An 18,801-nucleotide genomic window follows, 5' to 3' on the forward strand; every position below is an offset into this window, starting at 1 on the left:
ATTGACTTATCTTAATTTTATGTGCTGAGTGTTTTGTTTTCACATATATATATGTGTACAGCCCGCAGCCTGAAGCCTCAAGGTCAGAGGAGGGGGTCAGACGCCCTGCAACTGGACTTCTCAGTGGTTGTGAGCTACCACGTGGATGCTGGGAACTGAGCGTGCATCCTCGGAAGAGCAACAAGTGATCTTCATCACTAAGCCCCCTCTCTGGCCTCTTGATGATTCAGTCTATGTTGCTGAGTCTGCAACTGTTTTGTTCACATGCTAACCCGAGGGAAGGGGTTTAACCCACCAACCTCCATTTCCTGGCTGGAAAAATGAGGATAATGGCACAAGGCAGTTGAGAGAGGAAGTGGGGATGAGCTACAAGGCTTAATGAAGTAAATGTGAGGGGGTTTGGCGAACCCGCCTGTAAGCAGCCAGGCCAGATGAAGAATGTAATTACTCGGGCTCACATTGGAATGTTTATTCTTTAACGAGAACTGTGCTTTTGACAAAACTATAATTTTTCAGAAATTTCCCCTTTTCCTTGCAAAATACCCGGTTCTCCAAATGCTAGTCACAAAGAGAGACTGCAGTTGGGTATAGCTGCTTATATGACAGTGTTTGTTATGACTTTCCCTTTTCGGTCTCTTCAGATAGAGTCAGCAGATGCCTGCCTGATCCTTGCCAATAAGTACTGCGCTGACCCGGATGCAGAAGATGCCTCCAACATCATGAGGTAACTCAGGGCACCAGGTGCTGGGGAAGGTGCTGGACTCGTCTCCTAATAGGCTACATGCAACCTTTCCTTTGTAGTGGGGGGTGATCTGCAGGGGGCTGTCTCTGTGAACCATCTTCTCTTCATGAACCACACACCAATGGCTCCTGTACAGAGCTGATTGTAATGAAGAGAGTGCTGACATACAGAGTGCCACCCACAAGAGGTTCCGACTTTGCAGATAGCAGGCCTGCTCTTGGGTTTCTGATTCCTACAGAAATAACTAGAAAGGGGACGAGAGGTGAAGGCTTGAATCAAAGCACTATGCTCACAGGGTTGGGGTGCGTGTGGCTCAGGGTGTGAAGTGCTTGCTGTGTTGGCTTCTGCCTCCTATGAACTTACACCACACATGCAGACACATACCCCTAAAACCTTAATTTTCATATACTTTAAAATCCTATTATCTGAAAGGAATTAGACCCAAGATGTGATTACTTGGGAGGGTCTTACCTCCAGGAGGTATTTTTCAGCATGTGGAGATCTTGCATTTGACACAACTAGCAGATGGTAGTGCTGGAATCCTGTGGATTCCAGGGATGGCCAGGGATGCTTCCAAGCTTCCCCCAATGCATAGCACACTCCCTATCTAGCTATTTGACTCAAAATTCCAATAGCTGAGGCCTAGGAACCCCTTTTTAGTGCCTCCTCAGTGTCTCTACATCAGGTTATTGTTACTGTGAAAACTATTGGTCTATTCGCTTGTCTCAGTTTCCCCAGATGAGTGTTCTTCAGTGGTTTTAACATTAACACCAATATTTGAGATACTGCATTATATAATTTCTTAATACTATTTGGATTGGAGTTCTTCCTCCTCCTCCTCCTCCTTCCCTTCTTTCTTCTCCTCCTCCTCCTTCCAGATCATAGTCTGGGGAGAAACCAACCTAGACTACCACTAGTTAGTGCCTTTTGTGCACATGGGCTAGGCCTCTTAGAAGTTAATTTTAACCTTGACTCTAATGCCTAAATTTACTCCCATTTCAGAAAAGAAGTTTTCTTTAGCTATTCTTCCAACAGATTTGTCATCATACCCTTTATCTATAAAGCAACCCCCAAATCCAAACATTTTGCTCTCATTAGCTAAATTCCTTTTAGAGTTTGCGTGTGTGTGTGTGTGTGTGTGTGTGTGTGTGTGTGTGTGTGTGTGTGTGTGTGCCAGTGTGTGTGCCTGTGTGTAACTTGAGATAGGTGAGGATAACAAGGAGAATCTTCTGGAGAGACCATGGACTAAGGGAAACACTTCATTTCCACTGTATTTCCAACAACTCTTACTTAACAGTGATCATCTATCCTTTGGGCCAGACGTGGTCTAAAGGCTACTTGTAGCCCACTTCTCTGGGACCCAAGGATTCACCTCAAGGTGAGGGTTGGGAAGCTGCCTTTGGGTATTTAGTGATCGTGACTACTTCATCTTGGCTTTAGTTATTGTTCATCAGTTACATGCATTTTCTCAGCAGCGAGGCCAAGGAATTTCCCAGCTTCCTCTAGGTTCCTCAAGTCCCCCGCCAGCATCTTATGTCTGGAAGGGGCCATCTGATGCCTTCTTCTCTCTTCCCATTTATTTCCCTTTGGCCATAGGCTCTCTTCCATTTTTTAAGGAAATCTGTGCATAAAGTCTAGGAAGACTTGGTTTGCCAGGCTGCCAAGGAGATGAAGCAGATCTGGCTTCCCACTGGGCTCCATCTCCTTACCAGCCTTCATGGGAAAGTGATCACACAGGTCAACATCAGTTTAGAACGTGTCCCTTGTCATTTTCTGAACTAACTAGCATTTCTGTCTTTTGACACATTTTTTCCCCTTTCTTTTGAAGTGGTAAAAACGTCCCTTCAAGGGATAAGGCTCCATCTTCTTTCTTGTTCCAAGTAAAGAAATCAGGAGAATGAAGCTCATGGTTTTGAGCTTACAGAGGAGTAGAAATGAATATTAACATGAAGTGGGCATTTCTTATAATTGGAGTATTTTGTTCAAACCCTGAATATGAAGGGTTAATGTGAACAACATGGGTGCCTGGGAGAAAGGTGGGAGGTCAGGGTATAGAACTCACTGGGTCAGAAATGCAAGTAACTCATCCACTAAGGAGAATCAGGAGGAAGACCCAGAAGAGAGCGGGAAGCTCAGGGTTAAATGTGGGTTCAGCTTTTCTTTTATTTGTATATTCCTCCTTAGCTTAATGAGACCAGTCTGCTGCTTTTGAAATTAAAATGTCAAAGAGCCATTTGAAATGAGCTAATGCAGAAAGCTAGCTGGCTCTGTGGACTGCACTGAGAGGCCGACAGAGGCTCAGAAGCCTTGAGTTATAAGCAGGGGCCAACATGACAGTCTCTCAGAAATAAGGGAGGGAGTTCCTCCTAGTGCAAGGACTAGTGCAGGGTGGATGTATGCAGAGAGACACTTTCTCAGGAAAGCAAGCTCCTCTGGCTGCAGTTTCTTCAGCTGAAGCTGCTGTCTGCTCGCCTTTTCTCCAGTTTTGCAGAAAGGTGGCAAAGTGAAGACCTGAGCTTGGTGGGAACTTTGTGGGGGCGGTTGTGATAATTGTGCTTGCGTTCCTGATGAGGCTTAGGAGGCCAGCCTTTCTCCAGAATTCCATTCCTTAGCCTTCCTTGTCACAGAAGGAAATGTACAATGTCACCTCTGACAGGGTCGGTAATGACAAAAACCATAACTTACACACGGAGAGGGCTGTTAATGATTTCAAAGCACTTTAACATCTGGTCTCTCATTTGCTCCTCATACCAAGCCTGTGAAGTGAACAACACAGGTACCACTGGCCCCAGTGTCCAGATGAGAAGACAGGAACGCAGAGCCCCGGGATTTCCGGAGGGTCATCTGGTTCATTAGCACAATAGCGGTGCTGAAAGCCAGGTGTTTCCATTCACGGGCTCCTTACTTCTTCCCTGTGCTTGTGTGATTGACAGGAGAAGGGATGTCAGGGAAGATTGGCTGGTGGGGTCACCCAGACTCAGTAAAGGACTGAGGAGAATCAGAGGGGATTTCCTACCAGATCACTGTCTCTATAGGGTGATGATATTTAGCCTGAACCAGTGGTCAAGTCGTCATTATGCTGTGGAAGGCAGTGTCCTTGATCCTATCCCAAGAGATCTGCTTAGAATTCATATCTATGAGAAGGTCCAAAGGGTTTGTGCTAATCAGAGCCATTTGTCAGGTGGCCTGGTTGGGTTGTCATCATTGATTCAAGTTGTTAACTGGACACAGAGCAGAGATTTTAGGCTGGGGAGTGGGGGGACTGCAGCCCCCCAGAAACTTAAGGTCTTGTATTACCTGTCTATAAGCATCCAAAGAGGCCATCTCCTATCCATCCAAGTTTCTACTCTGTATCCTAGGTTTCATGGGAGCCCCTTGTGTTACTTTTTTAAGGCAGAGACTCATGTAGCCCAGGCTAGTTTCCTCTGCAGTCACATCTAGCCTTAGCGTCTTGATCACCCACCTCCATCCATCACATGGTCACAGGGTCTGTTACTCTGGTGTTTTAATCCCTAGAATATACACCAATGGCTGCCTTGCTGTTTTTTTTTTTTTCATGCTACTACTGGGCGTGGTGAGGAGGACACATTCTCTCTGGGGTAGGACCCAAAGCCCCCTGGCTAGCCTTGGCTGCTGACTTTAACCAGGGTCACCTCATCAAATGGATCCTTCATCACACTCTGACTTACACAGAGCCTGATTTGGTTCCGGTTCTGTCTCTTTCAGAGTGATCTCCATAAAGAACTACCACCCGAAAATCAGGATCATCACTCAGATGCTGCAGTATCATAACAAGGTAAGTGGTGAGCCTCTTCTACGCCTGAAGGCATCCTCAGAGCTTGGTCACAGTATCTTCTCTCTCCCCATACAGTCTCACATACATCCACATAAGCACGCTGGCAAAGAAATGTGATTCTCAGTTAAAATCTCCCATCTCTCTAGGACATTTCTTTGGGGCAAACAGCTTGGGTTTTGTGGTGGGTCATTGGGAGGAAGCCCCTCCTTTGCCTTCTTGTACTAATTCATTCACTCAGGAAGACGCCATTGAATCCTTTGGTTAAGAAATATTGATGTGTTCTTAAATCCTGTCCATACCTTAAGTTCCAACAACTTGCATTTCTATGTCGTGCAGTCATTCAGTCAATATCTATTGAATACCTACTCTGTAATTAACACTCTTCCTGCTGCTACTCAGGGGGTAGGCTAACTGTGAAGATAAAATCAGATTTTGTGTCCTTAGAGACTAATCAAGTAAGGTGTAGACAGTGTACCAGATAAGCGATAGGATTTCTCTATGTGTAGCCAGGGGCATTTGAAGGAACATAACACAAGTTGGGTAGAGAAAGCAGAACAGGGTGTCACCCTCAAATTCAGAAAGGGAAGCTGTCCAGTAACACCTGGGGATGTTTATCCAAAGTTTATACTTAATAAATGTCCCCCCCTCTTCCCAGTGTTAAAGCTTCCAGTGGGGGCTAGTTAGAAAGAGTACAAACAGGAGTGTTAGTGTCACTGCCCTGTGGTTACCTCTCACTGAATCAGGGTTCAAGGTCTCCTATCCAGAGACAGCCAGCCCTCCTTCTCCCGGCTGGAAGTTGAGCTCTCTGGGCAGCTTTGGAAGAAGGAAGGTAGCTCTTGTTCTATTTGATGTGGTACCAGTTGTCTTCTTAATGGAGCTTAGAAACTGGAGGCTTCACAGCACCTGGGGCCAGGTGTCCTGTCTGAACAGAAATAAGTCCCCTGAGGGTTATGTGTGACAGCATGCCCCATCTTATAGGCCATATTCTCTACAAAACAAGCCATCAGGTGACCCAGAGAAAACCCCACTCTGCCAAATGCCACCAGCACCATGCCATTATTTCTTAATTGCTGGCAAGGGCTGGCCCATTTTGCTGTGTGGTGGCCCATCAGAGGCCATTGCTGAGTGGGTCCTGCTGTCAGCAACTGGCCCACTGCTTGGAACTGCTGCCCAGTGCAGGCCATTGCCCAGCCCTCGGCAGGTGGCTCTATTGGAGATTCTGTTACTCTCCAGCCAGTGGGTGTTGGTGGTAGGCACTGAAGGTGACTCTCCTATTTGTCTCTGAAAACTCAGGGATGAGATAAGGGGGCTATCAGTAACTCACAGGTGTCAACCCGGAGAAGCTCTTGACGGCAGCCTCTGTAGGTGGAGGTGGATTTTATTAGGGAGGCTGTGACTGGTGACAGCTCCCGCTGCAAGGAACACTCCTTCTTTCATTTGTGATTTGAAATTTCATTTAGTGTGGGAGTGCTTTAAGCGATTGTTTAGATTTTTGGCTGAATTTAGACTGAATAGGAAAATTAATGTTGTATGTTTAGAAAGAGATGTCAGTTCCTTTTCTTCTCTTTCCAAGGAGTGCTGGTGTAGCGTCTTCAAGAAATTAAAGAGCTTTTCAGCCGTGTAGTTCTTGTCAAACTCAAAGCAACTTGACTGGCCTCGGAGCCAGATGGTACCTGGTCAGTATTCACATGAGCACAGCCACTCAGACGTCTTGGATAGAATCTGCAACCCAATCATTCAGACACTGTGGTGAAGACATCACCAGACCTATGATTATTTGCTTAAGACCTATCATGTTTAGAACCATGCTGCTCTACTTGGGTTTCTGGGTCAGGCAAAATCGTTTTCAGAACAGTGATGGACCAGGAAGGATGCGCGGATAGAGTAACTTTGACAGAGGATATTTTTTCTCTCTCTCATTTTACATCTCCCCTTTAGAGTTAAAAGTCCTCTTGTCTTTATTTTTCTTCAATCATTCTTAGCAGATTTCTGAATAGACAGTTCTTCCTCCTGGTTCATAATTCTGCAGTTGCCTGTGATGCTCCCAGCTACCCTTTTCAGATACACTTCTTCTTCTCTTCCAACATTTTTTTTCTTCTTGTGGCCTTTTTTCCTGCACCCACCCAAGATACACAGAGAGCGCCACCCACTTACACACGCACTTAGGAAAGGCGTGGTATACATGTGAAAACTATGCCACTAAGCACCTATTCTGGAGGGCATAATTGCTCCCACAGATGGACATCAGGCTTGAAATAAAAACAATGTCAAACCCCTGTGATGTAATGAGGATGATATTCTAGAGCCTAGAGGGGCGCAGGGAAACTGCTGGCCTTGAGTTTGTCATCATAATAATTACAGACATTTGTGTCCTGTTTTACGGTTTTAAAAGAGCTTTGACATCCGTTATCTCATTTAGTCCTCATTGGGCCATCTGTGCATTTTAGCATCCCAGTGCAACTTCAGACTATCGGGAGTCAAAGCGCTATTCTAGGCTGAACAACTCTGGTGAGCACAAATCAGGGTCACTCAAGAGCCAGAAAACTAGAACAGAGTAGCCTACTGCCGCCTTCTATTTATTTATTTTTTAAATATTCTATTAATTTATTCATATTACATCTCAATTGTTATCCCATCCCTTGTATCCTCCCATTCTTCCCTCCCTCCTGCTTTCCCCCTACTCCCCTCCCCTATGACTGTGACTGAGGGGGACCTCCTCCCCCTGTATATGCTCACAGGGTATCAAGTCTCTTCTTGGTAGCCTGCTATCCTTCCTATGAGTGCCACCAGGCCTCTCCATCAAGGGGATGTGGTCAAATATGGGGCACCAGAGTTCGTATGAAAGTCAGACCCCACTCTCCACTCAACTGTGGAGAATGTCCTGTCCATTGGCTAGATCTGGGTAGGGGTTCGAAGTTTACTGCCTGTATTGTCCTTGGCTGGTGCCATGGTTTGAGCAGGACCCCTGGGTCCAGATCCGCCTGTCATAATGTTCTTCTTGTAGGTTTCTAGGACCCTCTGGATCCTTTTATTTCCCCATTCTCCCATGCTTTTCTCACTTAAAGTTCCAATAGGATGTCCTCCCCTCTGACCCACATTCCTGGTAAGTGAAGACTTTCATGAGACATGCCCCACCATCAAACCAAATAACCCAATTACGAAATAGGGCTCAGAACTAAACAGAGAATTCTCAACAGAGGAATATCGAATGGCTGAGAAACACTTAAAGAAATGCTCAGTGTCATTAGTCATCAGAGAAATGCAAATCAAAACGACCCACCAGAATGGCTAAGATCAAAAATTCAAGTGACATCACAATGTGGTGAGGATGTGGAGAAAAAGGAACACTCCTTCATTGCTGGTGGGAATGCAAACTGGTACAACCACTTTGGAAATCTACCTTGCCCTTTCTCAGAAAAATGGGAATAAGGCTTCCTCAAGACCCAGCTATTCCACTCCTTGGAATATACCCAGAAAATGTTCCACCACACAACAGGGACATAAGCTCAACCATGTTCATAGTGGCCTTATTCATAATTGCCAGAACATGGAAATAGCCTAAGTGTCCCTCAGTAGAAGAATGGATAAAGAAACTGTGGTACATTTACACTATGGAATACTACTCAGCTACTAAAAGCAAGGAATTCCCGAAATTTGTGGACAAATGGATTGAACTAGAAATGATCATAATGAGTGAGTTCACACAGAAGCAGAAAGAGTCAAATGGCACATATTTATATCCGAATACTAACCTCCTTCTATTTAAAAGAGACTGTAGCGCACTGAAACAAACTGTGGTTCCTGGGGGGAAGGGTGGTTCTCTCCAACATGGGTCTGTTTATGGTGGCTAAATTATACAGAGAAAACTTATAAAGTCTGGCCATCTCTGAACGCAGAGGGAAAAGACGGTGTTAGCCGACATGCGGGTACACGGTTTAAAGCTCTGCAAACACAGGATGACGTATGACACACTGGGAAAAGTGTTAGTCCTAATAACCCACCTATTAATGGGTCTCCTATTTCCACAAAAGAATCTAATGAAAGAGGCTTGTGCCTCTGGTTTGGAAACCAAGTCCTCAATTCAGATGCCAGTTCTTTGAGCATCCTCATTGTCTGTTTGGCGTGCGGGACACGTTTGGGTTAATCAGTGCCTTCATACCTTTACTTTATCTGTGATAAAATACTCTGGCCAAAGCTCCTAAATGAAGGAAGGCTTTGTTTCTGGTCACAACTCAAGGCTTGATCTATCATAGAGGGGAGGCCAAGCTCCTAGGTGTTTAAAGTAGCTGGTTATGACACATCCACAATTGGGAAGTAGAGAGATGATTACCTAACAGTTGCCCAGCTCCTCTTATTCATATATATGGTCCAGGACTCAGACCAGGGATGGAGCCAGTCACAGTGGCTGGGTCATCATCCTTCACAGGCATGCCCCGAGGCCCGTCTCCTGGATGCGCCTGGATTCTGTCATGTTGACAGCACAAATCACCATGGGCAGCTTTCTGTCACTCTAACAAATACATGGGGTAAAAATTTTGGAGGCTGTGGGCCATGATGAGTTGGCCTTGTCTTGTTAGGCTTGTGGTGAGGCAACGCGTCATTCTGGGAGAGACTGATGGAAAACAATGGATCGATTCATATCCACCAAACCAAAAAGAGGGCTGAGTGGTCCTCTGCTAGCCTCTCAGAAGGCAATGCTTTCCGTGACCCAAGGATCATCTGTTAAACGCTGCCTCCCAAAGGCTCCACTTCCTCCTAAGAGAGCACCATCCTGGGGGTGGAGCTGTTGGCATATGGTGCTTTAGTGGACACTGACTGAAGATGCTGACCACAGAGTACAGTTGTGGTCTCATCATTAGACATCACCATTTCGCACAGCATTTCTCCAAGGCCGGTATGCAGTAAGAGAAGGAAGTGTCACCAGTGTTCATTTCTCCTGACTTCCTGAGACAGCACATTTTCATAGTCCTCTTCCACAAAGCGAAGGATGGTCCAGTTGCGTGAATAGAGGGAAGTTACGGTTAATGTTGGACCTCAATTTTTCTCTTTGCCAAGTTAAAAAGATTTTGCCTCCTGATTCCTGTGTGGAAATGATGGCATTTTTCACCAGACCCAACTTCCCTCAAACGAAAAAGGGTGGCATTTCCAAAAAATAAGGAATTTGAGTCCCTGGGTCAACATCCTGCCCTGCCTTCATGCACTCAGCCTTCCCTCTTGGCCGTTGCCACTTCAGCTTCCCTTCTTGCCCCATGACTGGAGAAAATACAATGACCATGAGAGGAGGCACAGGAAGCTGGAAATTAATGCAACTTTCTACATGGGACATGAGGGACCCAAGGCTCACATGCCAGAACTACATATTTTGGATGGCATAGAGATAGCACAGCCTTTCTACAAGGTTTTGATGGTTTCTTTGAAGATGGCATGGAAGTTATGTGATGTCTCTTTAGGGACCAGACCACCCAAATCTCTTGTCACACACAAGTTCATTACTTGGATGTAATTTCTCATTCTTCTCACATGAGTATTTCTCCACATGGATGGATGCCTTTTATACCATGCCAGGAGGTAAAATGAAAAAGCTGACATCTTAAGTCAGAGAAGGGTGGGGAGAGACATGGGTAAGAGGGTGGGGCTATCTGTTGGTGTTGAGTGTGTGATGTGCAGAAGACCCTCAGTTGCTCAGCCCTACACATACCACACTCCTCTGTGGACCACACACGGCCCTATTTTACGCATACTCTGGTCAGGGAGCAAGCATTCATTCTTGCAGCAGTAACCACTGCTGGCATGGGACTGGAGACTCTCACAGGGGTGGATTTTGCAAGCAGACATTTTGCAAGAGTAGGATTTCTCCAAGCAGAGCGAAGAGGCCTGGGCTCTGCCCTTTGCTTCTGCAGTGGAATCTTCCACCCTTCTATTACAACTGGCCTCTGTTGTCCTGAGAGTGAAGCGAAACCTCTTCTGCTGTTCCCTGTTTGCTGATGTGTGGGGAGAAATAATTTCAGAGCTATAGAATCTTGGCATGGACAGGGACTTAGAAGGACTCTGGGTCAACTTCCTCTACAAAGCACGATTTACTCTAGCAGTTTGGAAACATGCTAAGTTTTAGGGATAAAGACCTTGTGCTCTTTTTTTTTTTTTTAAAGTAACCTCCATTTATTAGACAATGTCATCCTTAGAAAGTTCATTTATCAAACAAGCCAAAACCCTTTGCTTTCTTTTAATATATGCCAGGCCAGTCCGAATCCTGGCTCTAAGAACAGAGTAGGGCAAGCTATCTTGAGGTAGCAGTACCCGAGGCAGTAAGAGGTGATGGCCACACTGTGTCCTTGAGGATGGCGTCCCTCTGCATCTTGGACAGTTCTGGCCCTGTTTACTGTTTCTTAAAAAGGTCCTTTGCAGGACACTCAGCTCCTTCTGTCTTCATTATTTTTCTCTGGCCATTATTCAATTGATCATTTCCCTTTTCAAGTTCGGCTGTTAAACCTGGATCAAGTCCCATGGAAGGAATGTGGCCTGTTCATATAGGATAAAGAGTTTATTTCCTTTGCTCTGGAGACAGTTTATAGCAAGCAGGCTTTGGCTTTCTGTGCCATGGATCTCGTGGCCTCTAATTAAGGTTCTAGTTACTTACACATGTAAATGTTATGCCCCTTCTCTGTCTCTCTCTGTCTCTCTCTGTCTCTGTCTCTGTCTCTCTCTGTCTCTCTCTGTCTCTGTCTCTGTCTCTCTCTGTCTCTCTGTCTCTGTCTCTGTCTCTGTCTCTGTCTCTCTCTGTCTCTCTCTCAAGTCTGTCTCCTTGTTTCACATTTATATAGCGGATGTTTTGGGGTGTACGTGTTGACCCTGACATGCAGGTCTTGTAACTCTCTTCTGTTGTTATCGTTGCTACTTGTAAATCCCCAAACACTAGAAGACTTCCCAAATTTCAACTTTTTCACTCACACTGTTGTGTACAGCCCTCTGCCACATGCCACTTGCCTTGTGTGTGTGAGCATGGCTCTGTGAGTTGGGGGTCTGACTGTGGCACAGGATGGTCCATCTGACGGAGACTGCAGGATGTCTGAGTCTGTGCACAGTGGCCTCCAGAGAAGCAGTGTTACCTCCTACATGTAGCCTTTAGGCTCTCCACATCTACTCAGTTAGAAACTTAGCAAAACAGGGCCAACAACCTGTGGTTTTGTATACATTGCAGGGTATGCAGGTACCCACTCAAGTTTGGGACGTGGCTGATCAAGACTATTGAGAAGTCAGGAAAGAAAATCCAAGAGCACACAAACACATACATCTGGCAATCCAATACAATGAGAGAGAGAGAGAGAGAGAGAGAGAGAGAGAGAGAGAGAGAGAGAGCAGCCACTTTAAAAAGCAAGCTAACTAGGCTTCTTAATACTGGGGGCTGGTGTGTCTCACAAGAGAAAAATCCTCTCTGGATTGAATCTGGCTAAACAGCAAACTTGAGAGGAGGATGTGGGTCTGGTGAGCGTAGAAGCAACATTGCCAAGAGGCCCCAGTCTGCTGAACAGAAGCACCGAGGCCAATAACAGGCCTCGGATTCGGGCAGAGGGAAGAAAGGATGAGTTTGGATGACCCAGTGTCCTTGGACAATGCAGCAGTTCCCAAAAGAGACTGTCGATGCTCAGACATGGAGCAGACCAGGGTCTCATGCCTCTTGTTATTCCCACAGGCCCATCTGCTCAACATCCCCAGCTGGAATTGGAAAGAAGGTGATGACGCAATATGCCTCGCAGAACTCAAGTTGGGCTTCATAGCCCAGAGCTGTCTGGCTCAAGGCCTCTCCACAATGCTTGCCAACCTCTTCTCTATGAGGTCATTCATAAAGGTAACGTCTTGTCTTATTAGAGCACATTAGCCTAGGATTCCGTTTGTCATGGGGTTGAGTGAAGCACAGCTTAAACTCAAAACAGATTGGCGAGCTTTAACGTCTCTGGTGGAGGAGAAATTCCTTGTTACAGATTTGGGAACGAGGCCAGCTCCTTTCAAAATTATGTTTTTATTTTTATTTGGCACATCCGTGGCCATTAAATGATTGTTCAAAGCGCAGTCCTCTCTCTTTTTTTAGATAAACCACATGTTTATCTATCAACAAAGCCTCCGCTGTTAAAACAAAAATATGATTTATATATATTCCATATGGCACCAGAGTGCCTAAAGAAAAGAATTATCATTTTCCTCTTTTATATCAAGTGGCTGGTGGACCTCTCACTGTGTGGATAAATGCAGACCATGTGTTTGTGCTGAAGCCCAAACCCCAACAACATAATTCATTTATTTACTTGTGCACAATCAAGGAGGCCAGCGAGGCTGACATGCCATGGCTATTTGAATGGAGAAAGAAAAGATGAACTGACTCTTTACCCCAAGAGACATGCAGTCTGGATGTGTTCATCTCCCTGTCAGTGCTCACTGAGCAGCCACTCCCAGTCTCCAGATGGCTGCTGGACCGACTCGGGGAGACAGGATGAACCCACTCCGTTCCCCAGGGCCATGAGTGCCTCTGAGTCTGGGCGCCTGAATAAGCAAGCTCCTCGAGTGTGGGCTGAGGAAGTCAAGGTGGCGCACCACGTTTCTGAATTGTGTTACTCAGAGCTGGAGTGTGCCGGATCTTTACCCTTTGTACCTGAGCCGTTGGCATTACTTAACCAATAGGTAGTTTTCATAGTACGGCTTAAGGAATAACTTGCCTTGGACCCGGCTTCCATCACTGTAGCAGCGCTCACAGTCAATGACATCTTCACTTAACATGGGTTCTCTTGCATTTATTCTGTTCCCATAGGCCTGAGCTCAACAGAACTTCAGGTTCAACCTCACTTACAAATAAAGTCACTGAGTGCCTCTAAATGTCTTCTCTAATCCAGGCTGCTTTTGTCCCGCACAGACGAAACTGAAGGCAGGAGAAGCGAAATTAGCAGGGAGATCTGCGTGGCGGTGTTTAGAGACTGGGCACCAAAGCCAGATGTAGCCATGCGTCTCCCAGGACTTGTCTGTTCAGTCAGGGGAGCCCAGACCTAGGATAGCGAACTGTCACTGAGAGAACTGCCCTGGCTCTTTCAGTGGAGCTCTGGTGGTTTTCTTGCAGCAGAGCCTTGCTCACGGGGCACAGCACGCGGTCTGAAGAACTGGGTTCTTCTTCCTTGTGTTGATGTCACATGGGCCTTGGCAGAGCCCCACCACAGATGGGGCCACTTGACATGCGTATGTTTTGATTTTGTGGTGCCTGCATGGTAACTAGATCTGCCTGTCAAGAAAATTAATAAAATGGATGTGACACTGATTCTTCAATGTTATTACCAGCAGAGGGAACTTCTGCCTGGCTTTCCTCGGGACCCTGATGGGCCTCACCTCTAAAGCCAAGGACGTTCCTTCCAGCCCCGCTAATCCCATTGCCAAGTTCCTATTTAGGAAGAGCCTGTGGGAAAGGCTGGACCGGGCCCTGGTGTAACTGAAAACACATTTCCCTCCCAGGGTTCTGTTACTTCACTGTTTCTCTTCGGGGCCAGCTCTCCCATGTTTGGAGGCAGCTCTTGGCACATGACCTTTTGACACGGAGGTGGTCTTTGTGTTAGAATTTGCTAAGGGCATAGCCTACAAGTAATGTGACTTCCTTTCCTACATTTTAAATTTTAGAGTAAGGATAGTCTTATTTAATGCAGTTCCCGTTCTATATTGTCATCTATGTATGCTGACCCCTCAATCCTAGCACCATCGTCTCTTCTAGGACCTCAGGAAAATCATAATGTTATCCTATCCTTGGTGTGTGTTTTTTTTATATTATTGCAAAGCATTTGCATGTTTTTGTTTGTGATGAGTGCAGGTGGAGAAGGGAACCTGTAAATGGACTCTTGTTTACAGCAACCACTTCCTTCCCCAACGCCCCCAACTTGCTACGGTAGAGGATCCATCAGCATCTCCAGCAGGAGGAGGCTTTGGCAGTGCTTCATCCTTGGGGAACGCTTAGCAGTTATTGAAGCCACAGGGAGACGTGAGCCCGCCTTCTCCCTGGATCTGGACAGGTTGTGTCTGTTTCCTCGCTCTGCAGAATATATTATGATCTGCTTCTGCTAAAGGAGCAAGATAAGCAAGATTCTTAATAGCGCAGATGTTCCACAGGCGGAAGCTCGGTGGCTGTCACTGGCACCTTTTATTATGTATGGGACCAAAAGTCCAAGACCCAAGCTGAGGACAGTAAGGCTGAACAGAAGAAAGAGCTGCCACTGGAATATAGAATTAAGAAGAAAAAGAAAAAGAAAAAAGGCCCTGGACCATAGATGAGAAGAAATATGTGGGGGTAACTAAACTACTTATCCTCCTACTGGTCACTCTCAATGACCAAACCTAAGGGCCCCAAATCCTGCACCTTTTAAAACTTAGACATCCTTTGGATATGTCACCTCTGAATGGACCTAAATATTTTGGGATTGATTGATATTTTTAACCTACCTTTTTAGGAGTAATGAGTTATTTGACTTTGGTGATTGCTGTAGAAATTTTTGGTTTCTGTTTTTTTTTTTCTTCCATGGTTATTCATTCTTAGTTTATTCCATTTCTGCTTCAATGCATTTCCTTTACTGTTAAGATGCACTGGCATTTATAAATTCATACTAACCATGCATCCGATGTCTTTCTGAAAAAGGCCCAAGTTGGTCCCCGGGGTTTCTATAACTTGATGGCTGTTCGCAGGGCAAGCCAAGTGTTTTTTTCCATAGCAAGGCTTCATTTTTACCCTTGATGTCCCATAATCAGAGCCAGCAGATGCTCTGGTGACTGTGACTTATCTCCTCGCCTGGTACATCCTGTTTACTCTACACTCTCTGATCTCCTTCCACTGGGCGCTCAGATTTCAGGGAGAGTCTTCTTAATGTCCTCTGGAGAGCCAATACAATGGCCTTGTTTAGCCTGTCTGCCATCGCCTCAGCCCTCAACAAGTGGGCCATACTTTAAAACTGTTGATTTTGGGGGGTTTGTTTTTGTTTTTTAGTTTCTGTAGTTTTAACTTCTTGTTCGGCCTGTGGAGTCTCAGGCTGAGCCTTGACCTTCCATTTTCATGAGCTGGGCTGTTATTCTTACTAGAGGAAGCCATTCTTGCACAGCGTGTTGTTGTATGTGCTGGTTTCTCTGAAATTGACTGACTCTTAAAATTGCTTCTCATTTGACATAAAACTTCCAGTTAAGTACATTAAAATAGGTCTCACGATTGCCAGTTATTTTAACTCTGTTAATTTTTCATTTTACATACGAGAGAGAGAGAGAGAGAGAGAGAGAGAGAGAGAGAGAGAGAGAGAGAGAGAGAGGAGGGAGGGAAGGAAGAGAGAGAGAGAGAGAGAGAGAGAGAGAGAGAGAGAGAGAGAGAGAGGTGGGGGAAGGGAGAGAGGGAGAGAGACTATGCTATAGCATGCAGTCTGCATTCTTTGTAAAGGAAGTCAGTCGTGAGAATGCAGACAACATATGATGTTAGTGTGGTGATTTAAAGGAGAATGTGTCCTCCATGCGCTCTGATAGTGGACACTTGCTTCACAGCTGGTGGTGCTGTTCGGGGAGGTTGAAGGGGGTGAGCCATGCTGGAGGAAGTGTTCCACTGGGGGTGGATTCTGAGAGTTCATAGATTTATTTACTCTGATTCGCTATCTCTGTTTCATGATTGTGGTTAAAAACGTGATCTCCCAGCTTCTGCCTCTAGCTGCCATGCCTACCTCTTGTTGCCATGCCTACCTCTTGTTGCCATGCCTACCTCTTGTTGCTATTGCCTCTCCACCATGATGGATTTTCCCTCTGATACTGTAAACCAAATAAATGCTCCCTTTTATAAGTTGTCTTAATCGTAATATTCTGTCATGCCCAACTATATAGCCATGCCCAACTAAAGTGAATCATTTTAGTATCTCCAGCTTGGATTATTATATTTGTGCACAGGTGGGTGTTTGTATAAGTTCATGTGTAAAAATAATCTTGTTTGGGAGCTGGAAATATAAAGACCTTTGAATAACTGCCCAAGTATACCGAATTCTAACTCCTTTTAAGGCCTTGAACTTAATACTGTATCTATATTATTTTATTTTACTCTCCCAAGGCCCTACGTACATGGGCACTGTCACCAGCTTCACTTTATGGGGACAGACACCATGCAGTAAGAGAAGTGCAGACATTTGTACGAGGGCAGGTATGTTAGAGCTGACCAACCCAGGAATCAGTTCCAGCTTTGTCCTTGAGGACACCAAGAGGAAAGAAAGGGTGAGGTGATTCCTTAGCAAGTATAGCCACCTTAGTGTGAGGCTTAGTTTCTGGCCTTCATCTTAAGGAAAGCATTGATTCAATAGAGATTCTAGGGGCACCTATATCCCGACTGTATTTCAGGCAGCACACATAGTACAGCAATGTGCTTATGGCTCTGAACCCCGCTAAGATTCAGAAAGCTTCTCTTCTGATGGGGAATGGGTGGGCACATGTTTACATAGCCCTGCCAATTAGTCTTGTTCACCTTTGTCTCTGGCCATCTCCCTAAGGGCCACTGTCACTGTATCAGCCGGGTAAGGAGTTCACTTAGGCTGTGCTCTCACAAGAAGGAGAATGAACCAGGCTCTCAAGAGGACCGGCTTAAGCAGGTTCTCCCGGGAGAAGGCAAGTGAATCAGGGTTCTCTGGCAGAAGCAAAACAATTGTTTGCGTGATGTCTGCATGTGTAGGTATGTACATGCAGTCAAGCGTCACATAATGGCATTTCAACTAGTGGCCGACTGCATAGACACTAGGAGTCCCGTATTATGCAGTGGTGCTCATTCTTATCTTGGCTTGTAGATGAACATACTTTGATATTTACATAGTGAAATTACCCACTAGAGCCTCTTATTTAATAGATGTGTCTGCATCATGAATCAATGCATCACTCCATCACTTATCTATCTGTAATCAAGAGAGGGAACTTTTGATTAAAGGCAGTTGATTCACTTGTCACGAGGGCGGAGTCAACAATGTCTGCACTAGAGCCGCTGGAGAGCTGTAGGGATAGTGCCAATCAGTTTGAAGACCCAAGAATAATAGATAGTATAGGTTTCCATCCAGATAACCAAGTCAGGATGAGGCCCACACTGTAGTTCAAGAGTGAAATGTAGAGAGAACAGGTTTCTAATGACTCCTAGTTGGTGTTCCATTACAGCTTCTGATGGTCTGGATATGATCCTCCCACAGTGAGAAGATAATCTCTTTGATGCCACCACCTCAAAAATATTAATCGTATCTGGAAATACCTTCACAGCTGTGTCCGGAGCAATAGCTAATATCTGGGAACTTCATGACCCAGTCAAGTTAACACATAAAGTTAGCTAACACAGCCACCCACTTTTATCTCCTGATGGGTTTAAACACTACAGCCCATGCCTTGGTCACCATGCCAGAAGCATAGCTCATCCTCTTGTGAGAGTGTGAGGAGCGTTAAGGTCTCAAGACAGGCCACAGTTGCCATGGATATGGCTGGGATAATAAGAGTATGTCTCGGACTGTGAACCCACAGAGAAGACTGTGATCCACAAGTGTTCTTGACTCCACTACCTGTGGCTGATGCTACGCAAAACACAAAGAGCTTCCTGAAAATGGGATGCTTTGCCAGGCTCTCAACGAGAAAACAGTTCCCAATACAGCTACTCGTGCTTCTCTGGGAGTATAAAATATTTTTAGTATCATTAAGATATAGCGATGACTCGCAGACTTATGTCTCCGACCACAACCCAGCTGTATCGAAGCAACTGTCACTCAGCATTGCCTTTTGAAGGTGGCATCTCCTCTCAGAGTTGGCATTTCCAGAATGAAAGCCCTCTTCTTGTCTGTGTGCTTGCCAGTTCAGTGTCACCGTTCATAGCTGGCAATGTCATCTTTCCCGATACTCACCTTTAGGGTCTTCTTGAACTCCCAACCCAACCTCCTTCAAGCAGCAGATTTCAATTCAGCCTGACACCCTGACTGGACTTTGAAAACAGGCTCAGATTAATTTTGTTCCTTCTCAAGTCTCGGATGGAGTTGAAGGCCAGATAGTTTAGTTTTACAGTTAAGCTTAGTTGTTTCGGGGTTAAGATGTTTTTAGATCTAGATAGATGTTTTAAGTTGACAGAGATGAGATATGATAGATATTGATTTACATTCAAAATTTTAGACTTACCAAAATAGGAAATATGTTTTCTTCAAGGTTGACAAATACAAATAGCCAAAACATTATGAATGTAACATTAATATAATTCCTGATTGTTTCATGG

The 18,801-nt window shown here is 45.3% G+C and overlaps 1 protein-coding gene across 18 annotated transcripts in view; it reads left to right on the forward strand.

The window, feature by feature from the left end:
• Positions 1-18,801, forward strand: part of KCNMA1 (potassium calcium-activated channel subfamily M alpha 1) — a 700,634-nt gene that overhangs the window by 486,652 nt on the left and 195,181 nt on the right. For all 18 annotated transcript variants that reach the window (XR_014781481.1, XM_084794298.1, XM_084794299.1 and 15 more), the window contains 3 exons: positions 642-724; positions 4,469-4,538; positions 12,229-12,384. Coding sequence is in view for 17 of the 18 variants with exons in the window: in XM_084794298.1 (XP_084650424.1) it covers positions 642-724; positions 4,469-4,538; positions 12,229-12,384 (309 nt within the window). In the remaining variant the exon portion in view is untranslated. The remainder of the gene's footprint in view (positions 1-641; positions 725-4,468; positions 4,539-12,228; positions 12,385-18,801) is intronic.

This window comes from Acomys minous (genome assembly GCF_964271855.1).
Source record: "Acomys minous genome assembly, chromosome: 9".
Lineage (NCBI taxonomy): Eukaryota > Metazoa > Chordata > Mammalia > Rodentia > Muridae > Acomys > Acomys minous.